Here is an 18248-nt window from a genome sequence, read left to right as displayed (position 1 = left end):
TTTAGGGGCTTTCCCATATGGGGTGAGCTGCAAAAATCCTAGATTTTCTGTTAACTGCATTACTGTGAATATTATAATTATTCTATATATATTTTTTTAAATGTTGGTTATTGTCTTTTGTTTTGCCTGTTTGGTCGTAAGAATAGACCTGTTAGTCTGATGCAAATAAATAATAACATACAGCAGTAGCTGAGACAGCCACTTTATCTGGACCAGACAAAATGGCTGTCTGGGAGGTTGCCATTTTTTATGTTGCTTTCAAACATGTTTCGATTTTTTCTCTTCAAGCTATTTTTTATATATATAACATGCAACAAAGCTTACGATAATGGGGGTAGGCTATATTGCAATTGTAGGCTAACAGGCCTGCCTTCGTGAGCGAAGTAGCTTCAAGATCAAGCAGCGCTGGTTCGCCTCTCGAGGTGTGCGCTTGAGCAATGGATTCTAAAGACTGCTCTCCATTCAGCGGCACCTATTGGATGAAACAACTCCCCAGCAACAACACTTCAACAATTGGAAACTTCACTTTGCCAATCTCGGTAGCCGGCCTTGCGTCAAAAGCCTCTACAAGTGTGCGAAACTATCAGGAATAAGGCTTTGTCAGACCGAGGATAAAGATTTAAAAACCAACCAACCAATTGCATTGTTTGTTTTCTTTGTTTTTATTTCTTAACGAAAGCAATAGCCTAGGCTCTAGGCCTAGGGTATGCCAAAGACAGCAAAGGTGTAGAAAAAAAAATACAAGAGATAAAACGCGAACGTTATAACGTGCTTGATACCGAAACAGGATAATCAGTTTAAAATTTGGCACGGCGGCAACACCTTAGAAAAAGAAAAAAAGTTGTTTCTTATTAGTCCAAAAAGCTATTCCGTACCTGATGCGAAATGTAAATATCCAAGCACAACCAAGCAAACATACAACCCCATGTTGAATAAGTAGCTCAAATCAATCTCCTTCTATTACCAGGTCATGTACGATAAGACAAACCATAGCACAGAGCGATTTTATTTATATAGGCGAAATAGATTTAAAAACTTTAATCGTGACTAAGTATTATTACTGTGGCGTCTGAGCCCAACAGTTGGCATGATCACTAATGGCAACTGTAGTTAGCGGATATCAGCAAGTCTACATGTTTTTTTCCAGGCAACGCTTTTTCACGAATTATGCGGTCGCTGGTCAACAATTCTGTTTTCTTATGATATTTTTTGGCTGCGATAATGCCTTTTGCAACAAATATCATTTTCCCCGTAATTAAATCGTTAAGAAAAATAAAATGGTCTAAATTTAGCAAGTTTAAAAAAATTAAATCTTAAATGCTTCAAGCAATTTTTGAATTTTCTTCCTTATAAGCTTAAAAGTTAATTGGACCTACAATAGACAAATTTTGCCTCCAAACTTCAAAACTTAATGAAATCATTTATTGAAAAAACAAAATAGCACAAAGTAGTGATAGTAGCCAACTAAAAGAAAGATTAAGTTTAACGAGCGACTTAGTTCAAATCCCTAGTTTTGATCTAAAGTTAACCTCTTCTGATATTGAACTCAAATTCTATTCTAAATAACGAATCCGAACCGAAAAAGATGATAAGCGGCTAAGCATACCTAAGTAGTCTATTAGTTAACCTGCTACAATTAGTAAGAGATTTAGAAAAAATGAACCACCATTTTTCAATCGAAAAAAAAAAAAAATTATAAGGAGAATGAATAAACTTTGGGGTAAGATGTATGTATACTGTACAGTGCAACAGTGTTTCATTGTTGTGAACTTGCCAGAAAATTGTTTCTTTTTGAACTAATAGCTTCTTGAAAAAATTTAGTTTCTAATCTTGTTTTTTTCTGTTATCATTCTGTTCTTTGGACTGCTTCCAGTTTTCGTTATTGTGAGTGGCCGATAGTTTCTGCTATATAGGTTAATGAGGGTAATATTACCCTGAAAGAAAAATAATAATAATAACAACAAAATTTATATAGCGCCACATCTACACTACAAACTACCCAAAGTGCAAAATCCGTTATTTTTACATTGATTTAACGTCCGCAGACGTTGAATCAATGTAAAAATGACGGATTTTGCTGTCCGGTTATGCTCCTGGGCGCTGTACATGACAATGGTGATAATTAATACGGTACTTTCAGCCATAATGTTCAGTGAAATAAAATAACTTTATTTGCCACTCAGATTCTATAATAGAACATAATAAGCTTACATCACAATTTCAAACAAAGAGAAACGCTAAGGAGATGGTGAGGTGGTTTGAGCCATTGGAAGGTTTGAACTATGGTTGTTTATGCGAACATCACAAAACTTGGGATGACGTAGCCATGTCTAACGACAGCGGAAGTCGACTGGTTCCAAAGTGACTTAAGCGTAATAGCTGGGAAATTTCCTAGGTCAATTATGCTAAAACATAATTATTTTTCAAGAAAAAGTAAATTTTAGGATTTTTAGTTTGTAGCTGCATGCAGTTTCAGGTGCTTTATTAAGACAATACTTAAAGTAAACTTCAAAACCAACCAACCATAATGAATAGCGATATTCTATCTAGTCTAGAGGTATCCAATGGTGCTTGAATATGTTCTGTAGGAGAAAGGTTTGTTAAGGAATTCAACACCTTTTTCAAAATGGTGGGTATGGGGAGGTTTAAACCGTTTTATTTTTTGTCACAGTGATGTTTCATTTGCAAAACTACTTTTAATTTGATGGAGTATTTATTAGTGTATTGGAGTATTTTGGAGTATGGAGTATTTATTGATGGAGTATTTATTAGTATTCCATAAAAGAATGCTTAAAATTTCATGGAAGGATAAAATCACAAACAAAGATGTACTATCCAGAATACAAACCAACATGGAAGTTCAACAAACAATTAAATCAAGAAAATTGAAATATTTTGGCCACATGATTCGCAATAATTCTATTCAAAGACAACTACTAGAAGGAAAAATGAACGGTAAACGAAATAGGGGCAGACCACCAAGAATTTGGACTAATGATATTGAAGAAAAATAAAGACTGGTCAGGTCAGGTATTGAAGATAGAATGGTCCAGGATATTGAAGACTGGTCCTAGATATGAATGGTCCTAGATATTGAAGACTGGTCAGGACTTAACTACAAAACTGCAGTAGAAAAATCTTACAACAGAGAAACTTGGCGTCTCATTGCCTCCAACCCTCGACGAGAGGAAGGAACTTAATGATGATGAGGCTATGCATCCATCTTTTTCACCATTTGCTATTAATGGAAATACCCGTTAAATGTTATTTTTTCTTGCTGACTCATTGCATTTTACTTTCTTGTTTACTTTCATTTCATCTGTTTTCTCTTCCTGGTATAATTCCTCAAGCAGTTTTTGCAAAGATTTTTTTTTCACAATGTGCAGCAACGTTATCAGAAGACAATGTTGACTTCAGGAAAGGCATAGGTCTAATATAGCCTACTGTAGTGTAGGCTATATGGCTGGTGCAAAACGACCTCTAGGAATGCCCCTTTTACGCGAAAAACACGTGAGAACAGTAGGCCATTCATGTACTAGTGCAGGTTGTAAAGCTTGCAACACCAATAACCACTAATTTTTTATTATTTATAACAATAAACTATACTATGTTTACAACCATATCGGCTGCAAAGCTAAGTGGTGGGACTTAGTATAACACTCGAAGAGGCGCCGGTTCGACACCGCTTAAGAGCATGCTGCTGTGTCTTTGGTAGTACGCTTGTAGGCATGCCTGAATTGCCTTCCCGTCCAGTTAATTTTAAATCTTCAACCCCCTGTGTAGTGTGTAATCCTAGATAGGACAAAAACATCATTCTATACCAATAACCGACACTAATTAACCGTTTTGTTTCATACGTATTTAAATCATGATGATCTAATTACGACGTTGTCAACTATTAGAAGAAATCTGTTTTTTTCGTGCGGTCTGGTCTACTATACAGTAGTTTTACACGTAAACATTTCGACAAGTCACGCCACGGACTTATCACTGCCAAAACGTTCAAGCAGACGTCGTCATGTCAAACATCAGTTTTTTCTATCAGTCACCGAAGACTTTTTTTTAGTCACGAAAGTATAATAATTGAGTAGTAGTACCGATCCAAATTTCCAATGCCCTGATATGCAAATAAACAAAAGCAACCGCTGTTCAAATTGCATGAAACAATTTAAAACTTTCGGTTGGGGATTTTCACGGAACATGTTTCACACAGTGTTTTTATGTATTCATTCTTAAAACAAAGCCTTTATGAAACCTTTATCTTAACAGACATATGTTATACATATATTATATGTCTGTGGTACAACAAATTGGTCTCGAAGAACAACTTGTCCAAAGGACAGTTCATTTTTTTTGAGAAAAAAGGATAAATCCTCCTAAAAGAAGACATAGGGTATACAATAAAGCGTAACAATAAAGGGTAACAATAAAGCGAACTCTCTTCCAAGATTTTATCATCCTATCTTGACAGTTAAGCACAATTCTACAAACATTCAACCAATAACACCGTTCTAGTCCGGGCCATGAGAGGATAATTCGGGCACAGTACCAATGATAGCCTATCCTAGTGCCCCAAATTAAGGCACTTTCAAGAAAAATGCACTATATTTAAAGAATACGCGGTGATTTCTTCGTCCCCGGGAAAGTTCCGCGGCCCCCTAAAACCATCCTGGGCCGGAAAGTACCCTCTGTCAAGGCTACTGGGTCAAGTTACTGTAGTTGACAGTTCGAGCTTTAAGTTTCTTTTTATAAGTGTCTCCATCCATCCGAGACCGCTGAATGAAAGTAATTCTTTTTAAACTGGGACTTAAGAAGTCTGTCAACCTCTTCAAAACGTGTTTTTAGGTTGAATCTTTATCGTGGGACTGGGAAAGCTTCTTGCACAGCCCAATCCTGGTTTTGAATCACTGACGCAGGCCCGGTCACCGAGATTGACAGAGTGAAGCTTCTGATTGTTGAAGTGTTGTTGTCGGGGAATTATTCCAACCATTAGATGCCGGCAGTAGCGTAGCCAGGAATTTTTAAAGGGGGGGGGGGGGGGGGGGGGTTGACGACCCAGCGGCGGGGAGTCTGGGGGGCCTCCCCCAGAAAATTTTAAAAAATTACTTTGAATTTGGTGCATTCTGAGAGCATTTTCAACAAAAATGTGGGTACGAATATTCCTGTAAAATGGTGCTGTCTGGTAGCATAGCAAAAGGATAAGATCATGTTTTCTTCAGCATTTTTTCGGAAATAAAGCTAAGTCTCTGTCTTTTCTTGTTGCTAATTCCTGGCTGAGATGTTTGAATGTTTGGTATTGGCAAAACTCGCTTTTTTAATGCAGTTTTGTATAAAATTAGGCAATTTTTTTTAGACTGAAAGCATCATTCTCAATATCGTGACGTCACACGCGTGCCAAAGAGGGGGGTTGTAAGCCCCAACCCCTCCCCCCCCCCTTGGCTACGCCACTGGATGCCGCTGAATAGAGAGCAGTCCTTGAAGTGCGTTGCTCAAGTTGCCCCGAGAGTCGAAGCATGGCCGCTTGATCTTGAAGCTTCTTCGTTCCAGAAGTCACGCGCTAACCAACTGAGCTATCGGGGCGCTATAGGTGATAGTTTCTGTGCTGAACAGAAAATATTCTTGTGTACAGTCCTTCCTGATAATAATCAAGCATTGCCTCAGGTTTTGAAAGAGCGCCTTTATTGTCCAACACAATCAAGAATACATTAAAATATACAATTACACAAACACAAAATGTAATTCAATTACAAGACAACTTAAATTCGCGTTGAGTTACGGAAAAACGTAGTTCTGAAAAGCGACAACCACAGAGTAGATATGTTTGAAACAACGTCTCATTTCATTTTGTAACACTTTTGTCTAATAACTTGTACTGAAAGGAATAGGCCTACTAGATAATCGAAAACATTTTTAAGCTTTCGCAGTATGTTGTGGTATATCTATGGGCCGTGGACTACGCAAGCTTCACTACTATTATCTTTACACAGGCTATCACAAGTTTTCTCGCTGTTTTAGACAGAATAGATTCAAGCTTGTTATTTCATTGGGAACAAAGTATTTTAAATTTTATCGATGCCATTATTTCAAACATTTCCAACGTCCGGTCGTCTCATCCCAGACGGTAAATCAGTCGATTTTTACATTGATTCAGCGTTTGCAGACGTCGAATGAATGAAAAAACGACTTGTTTGCTGTCTGGGATGCAGCGGGGGTTTAGTGCTGGGTCTGGTTATTTCGGTGGGAAAACAATTATAAGATTGGTTGCTTAGCAATGCTCAACCGCGACCAGACTTACATGACCAGAAATTGATCCCTGCATCATCAAAACATGCGAGTTTGGCAGGAAACACTTGTGGAAAATAAATGAACAGATTTGATTAAAGAAGCTGAGCAGATAACTCTACAAAAGACATTCCATTAAAATACAAGCTATGTGGCATCTTCAACGCAGTTTGTTGGCAATAAAAAGACAATCACTATACACGATCTTAGACGAAGTTGATACAAGTCTCACTTGTAGATACATGCTCACATAAAACACGTACAAATTAACGACACACAAACTTGCGGGCTCCGATCATCCACTTTATAAGTCGTTTGCAACCAAGGTTGCACGTAGGAAAGTCGAAGTGATAGGAAGTATGGGACAAAAATACTGTCGGCGTTATACGAGTAGGACTACAAGTTTAACAGGAAAGTCCTTATGGGGAGATGCTCAAATATCATAAGACGCTCTTTGGAATGATTAGCCAAGATTGTGATTCGGTAACCGGTAATGAAGCCTCCACGCAAGCCATCAACACCAACAAATCAACAAATGTTTCTCGGTACGTAGGCGAAAAAGAAAGCAATTATGGGAAAACAATGGCGCGGATAAACGGACAAGAGATTTCTTTGGTTTTACACTCAAATTTACAGGCAAGCTTTTCGCTATGAGAATTGACCAGAGGCCCAAACGCTTAAAACTGCTTCAGACTACCATCAAAATTAAAACTTCAACGTTGGTAAATTATAGAGTACAAATTAGAGAATAGATGAATAGAGAACTTAGAACAGTATTGAGTATCGGTAACAAGCCAAATACAACAACTAAATGCTAAAGAACATGAAAAGATTTTACCAATCCTACATGCATCTAGCGATGCAGGTTTACTCCGGCTGCACGTCCACAATTGTTTAGGCTACTTATTTTAGTAAAATTAGAAGAAAAAAATACGTCATTTGGGGGTGGGACCGTCAGACGCCATATGGGAGAAAGGATTACAAAGCAAATAACATAGAGAGCAAAATCCGTCATTTTTACATTGATTCAACGTTTGTAGACGGATTTTGCTTTCGAAGTAATGGCGTCTTATGATATTTGAACAGCTCCTTATGAGGAATGGCGCACTAGGCAGTCTCCCTTTTGCATCTACCAAGGACGAGTCACTGAATTGTGATTGCACAATGCCCATGGTGCGCGCATACTGCATGAGCGGACGATGAAGAAAAACTGTTCAATTCGGTACTCTCCGAAAGAGCTACTTCTCCACAAACCTAGCAAGCAATGTGTAAGTCCTCTTCTCACATACGTCCATCTGATTTTCAATTTCTCCTCTCTGGTAATTTTGAGCGTTCTCTAGCTTCCAAGCCAGGTCTTCAATCTCTAGTTCAAGCTGGGCTTGCTGATATTCAAACAGCTCCTTCTCAGCACCAGGCTCAGCATAGTAGGCCTGAGGGTAAGTGTAGTATAGCGTACGACGGCACTGCAACAACACGTGATTACGTTAATATTTTAGACGTAAAAAAAACGTTGATTTACTGCTAGTGATACTTGGTAGATGTATGCCTAAATAAAAAATAAAACCATTAATATTTAAATCAATTGTGACATTGAGCTAGTGACGCTCACGTGCAGTTTTCTTATTAATAGGCATCACATGAAAAGTGGGAGCAAAAAAAGTGAAACATCGACGCAAAAATGGGACACCGTACTGGTAATACTAGGTAGATGTATTATTGTCTGCAGCAGGGTAGAAAGACAATTGCGCGTGTTGTGATGTGGCCAACAAAAAATCGAAGAAATTGAGACTCGACATGTCATGAGTTGCATAAGAAAAATAAACAGCGCCAATAATTACAAAAAATAATAGAATAAGGTAATTTAATAACCTCTCAGCTCAAAAATATTAGAGCAAAGTATTTTATCGAATTGTTACCCAACACGACACGATGTTGCCCGAAGTCTTTCGGCACGACTGCTCACAACCAATGAGATCTTGGTTCCTAGCCAAGCATCCACAGACCCCAAGCTCCAGGAGAATCGTGAATGCATTGATTTTAAGCAACTTAAGCTCTCAAATTCATATATTTAAAGTAATTTTACAAAATTTTTGCTCGGTAACGCTCTTAAAGTGGAGAAGTCTACAGATTTGATAGTTGTTGGAAAAAGGTGACTGTACTGTCTGTAACTGGAGGGAAAAAATTTGAAAAAAAATGTCTCGGACTAAAATTTGATTAAAACTCAAATATACCTGAGCGCGGAATGGCCCGTTTCGGTGAGTCCGATCTCTTAACGGGGGATTTTTTCAATTTTCTTTTTAACTTATCGGGTACCGTAGCCTAATTATCATTGCCGTTTTAGGGTTAGGGGTTAGAGGTTAGGAATTCACCGAATCGGACTCACCAAATAGTAGCAGACCCACCTGAGCGAGCAGCTCTCCAGCTTGGAGCAAATATTGCCAGTCAATCCACGTCCCGTCATTCCTGTTCACTTTCTCTTCAATTTGTTCTAGAATCTTCTCCCGAGCTTGTGCTTCCAAACGAAGACTCTGACTATGATTCTCCCACTGCACAAAGTGAAAGTTTAAGTGTGGAGCTCAACTCTCCGGCGAATGACCACACAGGAAGTATAAAAAAAATAACATGAGATTCCACTATAACTTTAATAGATAACAACAGCCAGTTTCGCTGGGTGTAACTTTTTTCTTTAACAGATTAAACGGACCAAGCTGACTTTCCAGGCGATAATGTTATCAGTGTAATTCAGACAAGATTACATCTAAAAAAAACTAATACTAAGCCAATACCCTGTGAAAGTAAAATAAATATTTTTTCAAGGCTTCTCTGGCGTGCGTTTGTTTACTCTCTGAAGGCTTTTCAGGGTTTTTCTTGTACCGACTACAAACGTAAAACGAGTCGCCATGCTTCTTCCAATCCCCAAGACACATCCAGCAAAAGTCTGTAACAAGTCGATAGTTGATTGCATGGCTGAAGGGACGTACGAGAATGGCATCAACCAAAGCAACTCTCAAAGTCAAAAACGACAATTAGTTCAGCACTAAAGTTTACCACGTTAGCAAGAAAATTATAACGACAAAATATTCTTGTTATTTATATTTCACACATTCTATTAAATTTGCAGAATGCAACAATCTTGTCTAAAAAAAGTATTCCTCAACTCTCACAGTCACTGCCCGACCTCAGGAAAGGTTTGCAATTCTACACTTTGGCCTTGCTGCTTGTACCTTCAGCATGGAATAGCAATATTTGTCAAAAGGGACTTTGTGGACAGTGGAGGTAACTATCCCAGAAGAGTTAACCCCGAATGGGTTGCAGTACGAATACAGGATAAAATGATAGTGAATGTCTAAAAGCCTCCACTAAGCAGACTTAAAAAAGTGATAACCATACGAACGGAGGATGTCAAAAACAAACAATTTGGCCTAGACGAGATGTATGGTACAGCGAGCGAGTACCGGTCCCCCATCAACTTTGCATCGCGGTAGAAACGAAACTGTGGCGGCTACATTCTAACAATTTGCCAGCAATCAACGACAGTCAGCGGTGGAAACATAGAAAAGGAAAAGCAATAATCATAATCTTATACTTACCATGATTGCACTTCGAACATCTCTAAAATATAAAAGCAAACCTTGAAAACGTTTAAATAGCGAAATATCCAACAAGCTTTATCAAACAATCCACAAGTTAATTACAAAGCAATACGTGCAGATTGTGGAGTAACAGATATCGCAAGCTATTGAACAAAGTAGCAGAAGTTCCTGACTAAATCTTCATAGAGCCGTTGAAAAGAACAACATTGAAGACAACTCACACATATCTTAACCTAACATTGCAAAATATTTCTTTTCAACTTATAAAGCATGATACTTACAATATGGTTGCAACCTCCATTCTTTTCAATGCAAATGTGGCATTTCGGACACTGCAAATAAACAACATGCACATTCAATGCAACAAAAACACTGTTCGGATTAAAGACGTTTAACAGTACGTGCACCGGCATGGGATACGTTGGTGCCAGTGGTGTTGCTTAACGAGACAAATAGTTTGGAGTTATGATAAACGCACCGTTAAAAGATTACCATCGTTTCTATCACTAGTTGCAACGTTCATCTGATGAAAGTGAAAGTAAAAGCAACAATAAACAGATCAACAGGATGCCTTATTGCTTCACTGACTTCAATGATGTTGCAACTAGTGGTAGAAAGGATAATTGTCCTGATGAACATAAGAACACCCAAACTTTTCAGTATTCAGAAAGATTACTAGGCTATTGCACGTTAAAAGCTTGTCAGTTCACTCACAAAAAATATTCAGTCAGTTCACTCAAGTAAAACGATGAGCGCACCAGAATCAGGACAGCCACACAATCGAGGATTCGTTTGAACAAGATAGCCGGTTCTTAATTGGACAGAGTGCTTGTTTGTGCTTTCATATGTCACTCATCGCAAGGCATTATCATCTCGTCAAACATTGACGTTTTTTTAAAAAGACTTTGATAGAAGCAGGCCTACCAGGCTACCACAATCATTGGTCGAACCTCAACCCACTTAACTAGGATAAAAGATTAAATAAGAGAGAAACAAAATTTACAGAAGCTTACATCTTTGGTGTTAGCACTGATGTAGTTTGCCGTTTCAGAGTCGTCGGCACATTTCGTTAGCCATTTTCTTATAGTTTCACAGTCTGTTGGCATATGGTAAGGGGAGCCACATTCAAAACTGGAAAGAAAAAATAAATGAAACTTTAAACAAAACTAACATTGGAGCTGCAGAATTACATTCTCGTTTCAAAACCACACAGTGCACACACTATAATGTAGCTCATAAATAAATTTAGTCACCTTCACAAATCTTTATATTTTTTTAAATTTAGTACCATAAGGCTCATGGTGATGTGAGAATAGGGGTAAAATAGACATCATAATTACAGCAAAGACACACACTCAATGTGCCCAAATTCGTCGCTTTTGGGCACATTGAGTGTGGCACATACGCACATTTAACCAAAAAACCTAGCCTCTGACCATTACATGATCGTTGCCACAGCAGCAACCTAAGCGGTTGTTAATTTCAATCAACATTTGTGTAAAAAGTTTGCTCTAATCAGCCGTAGCTTGTGTTTTTCCATTTTTCTAGCTATCTGTTGTCAGCTAAGTTCCAGTGCAAGATGTGATCAAGTTTCTGGGTATTAGTATTCTTGCATATACACACAACAACATACAAATAGTACATACCAACATGAAGTTTTGCAACTGGTGCATTGCACACATCTTGGCTTTGGTGCTTCGGCATAAAATATATTTGAGCAATCCACACCAGGGCAGAAGCGAAGTTGATAATGCGCGCTGACTGATTTATCAAACAAATATCGCTGATACAACTCCCATAAACTTGCAGTGCCCCGGATTATTTTTTTGGAAAGAAATGGCTTCACAAAATCCTCATCACAAAGCAAATTACAATCACTCTCCATACAAGGAATTGCTGCAAAAACATTAACGTATCAACCTGGCAAATTCATCAATGCATAATATATACCATGTTATGTCTTCAACCAAAACTTTTTTACGAATCACCTAATGATAATATATATATGTGTTTCAAACAAGCATTTAAAAGTATTAATTTAATTCTATACACTACTGGACACTGGTATTGAATAACCCTGAGTCCTGACTATCACCTCATTGTGGAAACTGGAAATTAGCAATTACAAGGGAAGCGCAAATATGAAAATTTTCAAATTCTGACTGTGTGGGATCTTACCTGAGACTCAAACTGCTATGTTTTCACTTTTTACATGTACGTACTTGTATAATGTATATCTAAAATACTTTGCAGATTGGTTCAAGTTGTTCACCAAATGTCTACTTTAAAACATGGTGCATTTTTTGCATTCCATTCCAGAAGAATGTGTCATGCTATAAATCTTTTCCTTGTATTGATCACTTTTGGTTATGATTAAGCTACTGCTATGCCAATCCGCCATTGATCACCTGTATTTACACTTTACAGTTTTTTTTTGTCGTATCCAGGCTTACACCCGGTGGTTGAAGATTTAGATTAAGTGGACGGGAAGGCAAGGAAGCCAATCTTCGTGTCCACCTTCAGGCATGCCTTTAAGTGTCCTGCCAAAGACACAGCTGCATGCTCTTGAGCGGTGTCGAACCGGCGCCCTTTCGATTGCCGTTCCTGGGTTCTCACCACTCGGCTATGCAGCCGACACTTTACAGTTCAAAAAGCGCTTTCAGGTAAGTTATTCGTTATTTTGTCATTTGATGTATCCAGGTTGACGCTCGGTGGCTTAAGATTTAGTGAATGGGAAAGCAAGAAGCAAATCTTTGTGCCCACTTTCAAGTGTGCCATCAACGCTGTGCCAGAGCTCTTATTACTCGACTATGCATCATCATAATCCATCGTCGGTTTGTTCCCCACTATGCAACCGATGTTAATTAAGTTAAAGAGTATTGATACACGTATGAGTTCAGGATAATGATAAAAGTTTTCACAACTATGTTTTACAAATCACTACTGACCAGAGCTCATTCCATCATTTACACAAAATTCTACATGTGTCTTCCAACATCCACTACAGAACATATGCTTGCACGATAATGATGATAAATTTGATCCATAAATGCTGCCAAAGCACACGCTGCATGAAAATTTGGAATTGGGAGAGAGAGATATTTTTGAAACTACCGTAGAAGAATAAACTTGTAACAGGCCGCTGTCAATCAGCATTTTCCTGCGTTCTGACGGTACCTTGGCTCTGAAATAATAAACCTGAGATGCTCACAAAGAATAATTGTTTTGAAGTTGTGTGATGTAGTACACATTAAAACAGTGCTTCCTAAACCTTTTTGTTGTGCTAATGTCAGAAAGTAATTTTCTATGCGACCCCTTAGTGGGCAGTTTACACTGTAAACTACTCACTGTAGATCAGTTATAACTCATTTGGCAACCCTAAAATTATGATTTGAAAAAACAGTTTGAGGAATTTGGGAAGCCCTGGTTTAAAATACATAGAAAAAGATACACGTGTGGTTACACTGAAACGTGCTAGCAGATTTCATCAAAAATAATTATCCAACATTAATAACTATGAAAAAATTGTATATAATTCTAATGTTAGATTAACATTAGGCAACAAAAGATCTTCAAAACTTTTTGCTACTGACATCTTTGCAAAATGAGATGTATGTTTCATGTTTAAGGTGCTTAGAACTGGAACAAGTTAATCGACATTTTGAAGTTTCCTGATAGAATGCTCTTCACAGTATCGGCAGGCCTACCTTGTAGCAATAGCAGCTATTTTCCATTTGTTTGATTGCAGCACAAGACGTGACAAAGAAGATGATATCCCTAAAATAGATGCAACCTCTTTTGTTTTGTCCAGCAACCATTGCTTTGTTTCGACTTCCGTTAAGCACTTATAATTGTAATGTTCCAATTGTTGAATGCGTTTTCTAAATAAAATAAAAATTGCTCTAACTACACGATTAAAAAAGCTTTTGCTAATAGAATGACATAAAAAACATCAATACAGTAATATAAAAAGAACATATTGGACAATGTGTAGCAGACGATCAATGCAGATTCAATTCTTAACACTCAGGCATTTAAAAAAGGTGGCCAAGATAAATGAACTGACTATTTTAAAAGAACTAAGAGAACAGTGGTGAGGGCAATGTGTGGTGCAAAGCTAATGGACATAAGGAATACTGAAAAACTTATAGGTTGAATGAGAATGTTGACAGCCACAGTTGGCAAAGACGAATGGAGTGAGGTAGTATGGGCAATTGGGCATGTATTGAAGAAATGACGATGTTTTGAGAAGAGTGCAGGAATTGCGAGTGGAGGGTTGTAGGAAACAATTGGAAGACCTGAGAAAATGTGGAAAAGACAAGTTGTGGAAGAAAGCAGCAAAGTGGACTTGACAAGAGAAAATGTTTTAGACAGATTGATGTGGAGGCAGAGTGTGAAGATGATCGCGGCAAATGAAGGTGGGTCCGGCCATACTCGGTAGACGGTAACTGATACGTCACCAGATCAAAACTGGACTACTACTACCCTCCTTTCATTAGTGCCGAAGACTTAATGCAATGAGAACCTTATCTTCTCATCTCCAACACTTGAAACCAAGTAAGGGACCACTTTTTTACTCAAAATACACACTACAAATATGGCTAGTTCAAATTAATAATGATTAATTTTCATACTCAGAACACTTGGCAACACTAGTGCCATAGATATATTATAGCCATGTCCTATAAAATATTGTATATATAAGTAATATAAAATAATGCCCACTGACTTGATATGGTTATTACTTGAAGACAAGCCAATCTCTTGAGTATTGCTATCATCCTCATCCACACACATAAAATCATCGTTGTTATTGTAATAATCATTAAGATCATCATCATCATCACAGTAGTCATCGGAATCTTCTGACATTCTGTTAAAATTAACAAGTATGGCCACAAATAATTAATAGTGATAGACAAACTATTATATATACTGTAACAAATGATGAAAACGTAAGAATTCAACAAACAAATTAGACACAGTCTAAACTCTAAATCAGTGGTTCCCAAAGTGGGCGCCAGCGCCCCCTTGGGGGCGTTTGCGACCATGAAGGGGCGCTGGCTATAAAGTGGGCGATGAGAGTAAATCGGGGCAGTTACAAGAAGAGGATTGTAAAGTATTTTTTGTCATGTTTCGCTTCAAAGAAATACAAAAGAAGACGATGACTATAAGAGCTCTGTGGCAGATATTGTGGCGATTATGTTGGCAATGTCGCTTCGCAGTGCCTTACAAGTTAGTTGAGGTCATAACGTAACGCATGACAATTTGAAGCACTGAGATTACGCAAATCCGATCTTACAATCCGAGAGTATTTTGATCTAGCGTTCGTCTTAATTTATCTTTGAAGACTGTCATCAAAGCAGTGAATAAAATTAAAGCGCACGCTCTGAATACACGCTTATTCAAACGATTGTGCAATGAGAATGATGAAGCTTTTGAGTGCTTACTACTCCACACCGAAGTACGATGGCTTTCCAAGAAAAATTGCCTTGCACGATTTTATTCCCTGTTTGAAACCATCGTAGAATTTATAAATACTGTAGTTGTGACCCTGGCCTTGCGAATGACCTCCTAGTTGTGAGAAATGATATTGCCTACTTGTCAGACACATTTTCCAAATTTAATGAATTAAAATTATCCCTTCAGGGTAACGAAATAAGCTCGTGTTGTATCAGCGAAATTTAGCTAAACTAGAATTTTTCCTATTCTCAAGCTTGCATCAACTTGATACCAGTGACAGAGGCATATCTGATGTTGATGTAGAGACGTACAGCAATCATCTTGAAGAAGTACACAAAGGCATGGGAGTTCGATTCCAGAATGTAGACTAGTTAGAAATCTATGACTGGATAATCGACCCATTCTGTGATATTTCCGAACATGGAACTCTTGAGGAGGAACTGATAACATTGCAAAGCGATTTTACACTCAAACCGAAGTTCAATATCTCGTATCAATCGTTCTGGCTACAGAACGTCACGTGTGAAATCGGGTCAAAGCTTTTATCACAGCCTTTCCCAGCTCATACTTGGTGGAGCGTGCTTTCAGTGCCGTGACAACGCGTCTGGATAACAAAAGAAACCGTCTTGACATAGTTAGATTGGGAGACTTAAGATTGTTCCTATCCAAACTGAAACCCGACGTCAAGAGGCTGATGACATTGCACCAACCTCATCCGTCTCATTAAAGTTGGACTTTAAGTTGTGATGAATGGAAAATAACTTTGATTTTACTTTTTTTGTCGAAGGGGGTGTTTGATACTCTGTTTGTTGTCCAGGGGGGCGCTATTAAAAAAAAGTTTGGGAAACACTGCTCTAAATGAACAGAATGGCCCATTACGGCGAGTGCCCAATTCAGCGAGAGCCCTTTTTAACGAGTTTCCTATTTGGAGATTTTTTGAATTTTTTTTTAAATTATAAGGTACCGTAGCCTAATTATCATTGCAGTTTTAGAGTTAGGGGTTAGAGGTTAGGGTCTTATTTCAACGTTAAAACGATGTAAAAGCGGCAATGATAATTAGGCTACGCTACGGTATCCAATAATTTTTAAAAAAATTAAAAAAAATTCCGACAAAGAAAAATAAATTGGAAAGAAATTTAGTGCAAAATGTTTGAACTATTAAATTGAAATGTTTGCTCACATAAAATCGTCATGTATCTTACGTCACCGTCTGTATGCAAACTTAGAATATATTAGAGCTCGACCGATATCACTTTTTCAGGCCGAGACCGATATTTATGAAATTTTTAGGTCGATACCGATATATATCGGCCGATATATATCAGCTACCGTACGAAAAGTTTGTTACAACCCAGGGCCTCGAAATTCGTTTTTGCTGACGGCGGACAAACGTGTCCGGTCTGAATTCTTCGCCATTTAAGAGCTATGGCTGAGGTTTGTAAGGCTTTTTAGAATTTCAGCAAAGGTTTTCATCAGACCAACGAGGTGCGCTTGGAGAGTCAAAGCGCCGTGTAACTGCAATATGTCGCATAACTGATTAACTTCCACCGAACGAGGTCGTGTGGCTTCTTGCGTCACAATGCTCTAGGCACGGGTCGGAAAACTTCTACAATGACGCTACTATTTTCTTCTGTGCAAAGTTTCACCAGGATTTTTTCTTTGGGTTTATTTTTGCATGTCATGTGAGCAAAAGTTAATTTTCCCTGGGCCTTTTCTTTCTTACTGTAATACCAAAACTTGACAAATTTTGCTGCATCTTGCTGTGATAGCCTACTCGTATTATCTAATTTTGTAACGAATCTTGCCTTATCAATATCACTCGGAGATCAAAGCTAGACATTGTGACGTAAGATTTGAAATTAGTTGCACGTGGTTAGTGTAGTAGAAGTACACCGGTACTCCCATCGATTCTTAGCAAAAAATTCACCTTTGTTACACTGATTCAATGTCATCAATCGTTGAAGCAACGTAAAACTTGAAAGTTTTCCTGCTTGAATGGAAGTTAAGGGATACAGTATTAACATTTTCTAGATGCGCGCACTAGAATGGGCGGGAAATCATATTCTCGAAACAAGTGCTATGCATTATGCAAGCACGTTTGAGCAACTTGTGTTTCTTCTAAAGGCATGTATGGCTGGTTTTGAGTTTGCTTTTGTTGGCCGATGTTTATCGGCGAAAAATAGCCGATACAATATATCGGCTATACCCGATATCGGCCGATGTATATCGGCTGACCGATATATCGGTCAAGCTCTAGAATATATTAGAATCCTCGGATGCAACCTAATTCGTACCATGAACAGTTCGTACGGTCAGTTCGTACATTGAAAAGATCGAGAGAAAAAGTTAAAAAAAGCCGAAGTCGCTGATCGCAGTTTCCGCAAACATTTTAAAATTTTTTGCAAACAAACAAAAACTCTTAGGATCATTACCAGAAATGTTAAAATTTTTGCGGAAACTCTGATCAACCCTCACCCATTTAAAATGTTTGCGGAAACCCAGATCAACCCTAACCATTTTAAAATGTCTGCGGAAACTGCGATCAGCGACTTCGTCAAACTCTTAGGATCATTACCGGAAATTTTAAAATGTTTGCAAAAACTGCGGAAAAACGGAAACTGCTATCAGCGACTTTGGCTTTGTTCTGTTTTTTTTCTCTCGATCTTTTCAGTTTGTTTGTTTGCGGAACACCCGAACCCTTTTAAAATGCTTGCGGAAACTCTGATCAACCCTAACCCTTTTGAAATGTTTGCGGAAACTGCAATCAGCGAATTCAGCAAACTCTTAGGATCATTACCGAAAATTTTAAAATGTTTGAGGAAACTGCCAAAAAACGGAAACTGCAATCAGCAATGTTCTATTTTTTCTCTTGATCTTTTCAGTTTGTTTGCGGATACCGATACCTAACCA

General features: G+C 38.1%; 1 protein-coding gene across 1 annotated transcript; it reads right to left on the bottom strand.

The window, feature by feature from the left end:
- Positions 1 to 5657: 5657 nt before the first annotated feature.
- On the bottom strand, positions 5658 to 14802 carry LOC145768305 (E3 ubiquitin-protein ligase ARIH2-like). The gene is made up of 10 exons (XM_082579783.1): positions 14605 to 14802; positions 13583 to 13756; positions 12824 to 13059; positions 11522 to 11771; positions 10889 to 11006; positions 10157 to 10207; positions 9873 to 9894; positions 9069 to 9220; positions 8685 to 8828; positions 5658 to 7745 (listed from the first exon to the last, which is right to left on the bottom strand). The coding sequence occupies exons 1-10, from the start codon at positions 14745 to 14747 to the stop codon at positions 7521 to 7523; spliced, it is 1515 nt and encodes a 504-aa protein (XP_082435909.1). The 5' UTR covers positions 14748 to 14802; the 3' UTR covers positions 5658 to 7520.
- Positions 14803 to 18248: the final 3446 nt, after the last annotated feature.

This window comes from Aplidium turbinatum, chromosome 4 (assembly GCF_918807975.1).
Source record: "Aplidium turbinatum chromosome 4, kaAplTurb1.1, whole genome shotgun sequence".
In the NCBI taxonomy this organism is placed as follows: Eukaryota; Metazoa; Chordata; class Ascidiacea; order Aplousobranchia; family Polyclinidae; genus Aplidium; species Aplidium turbinatum.
Note: the sequence above shows the minus strand (reverse complement) of the source record. Positions and strands in the feature narration are given on the sequence as shown.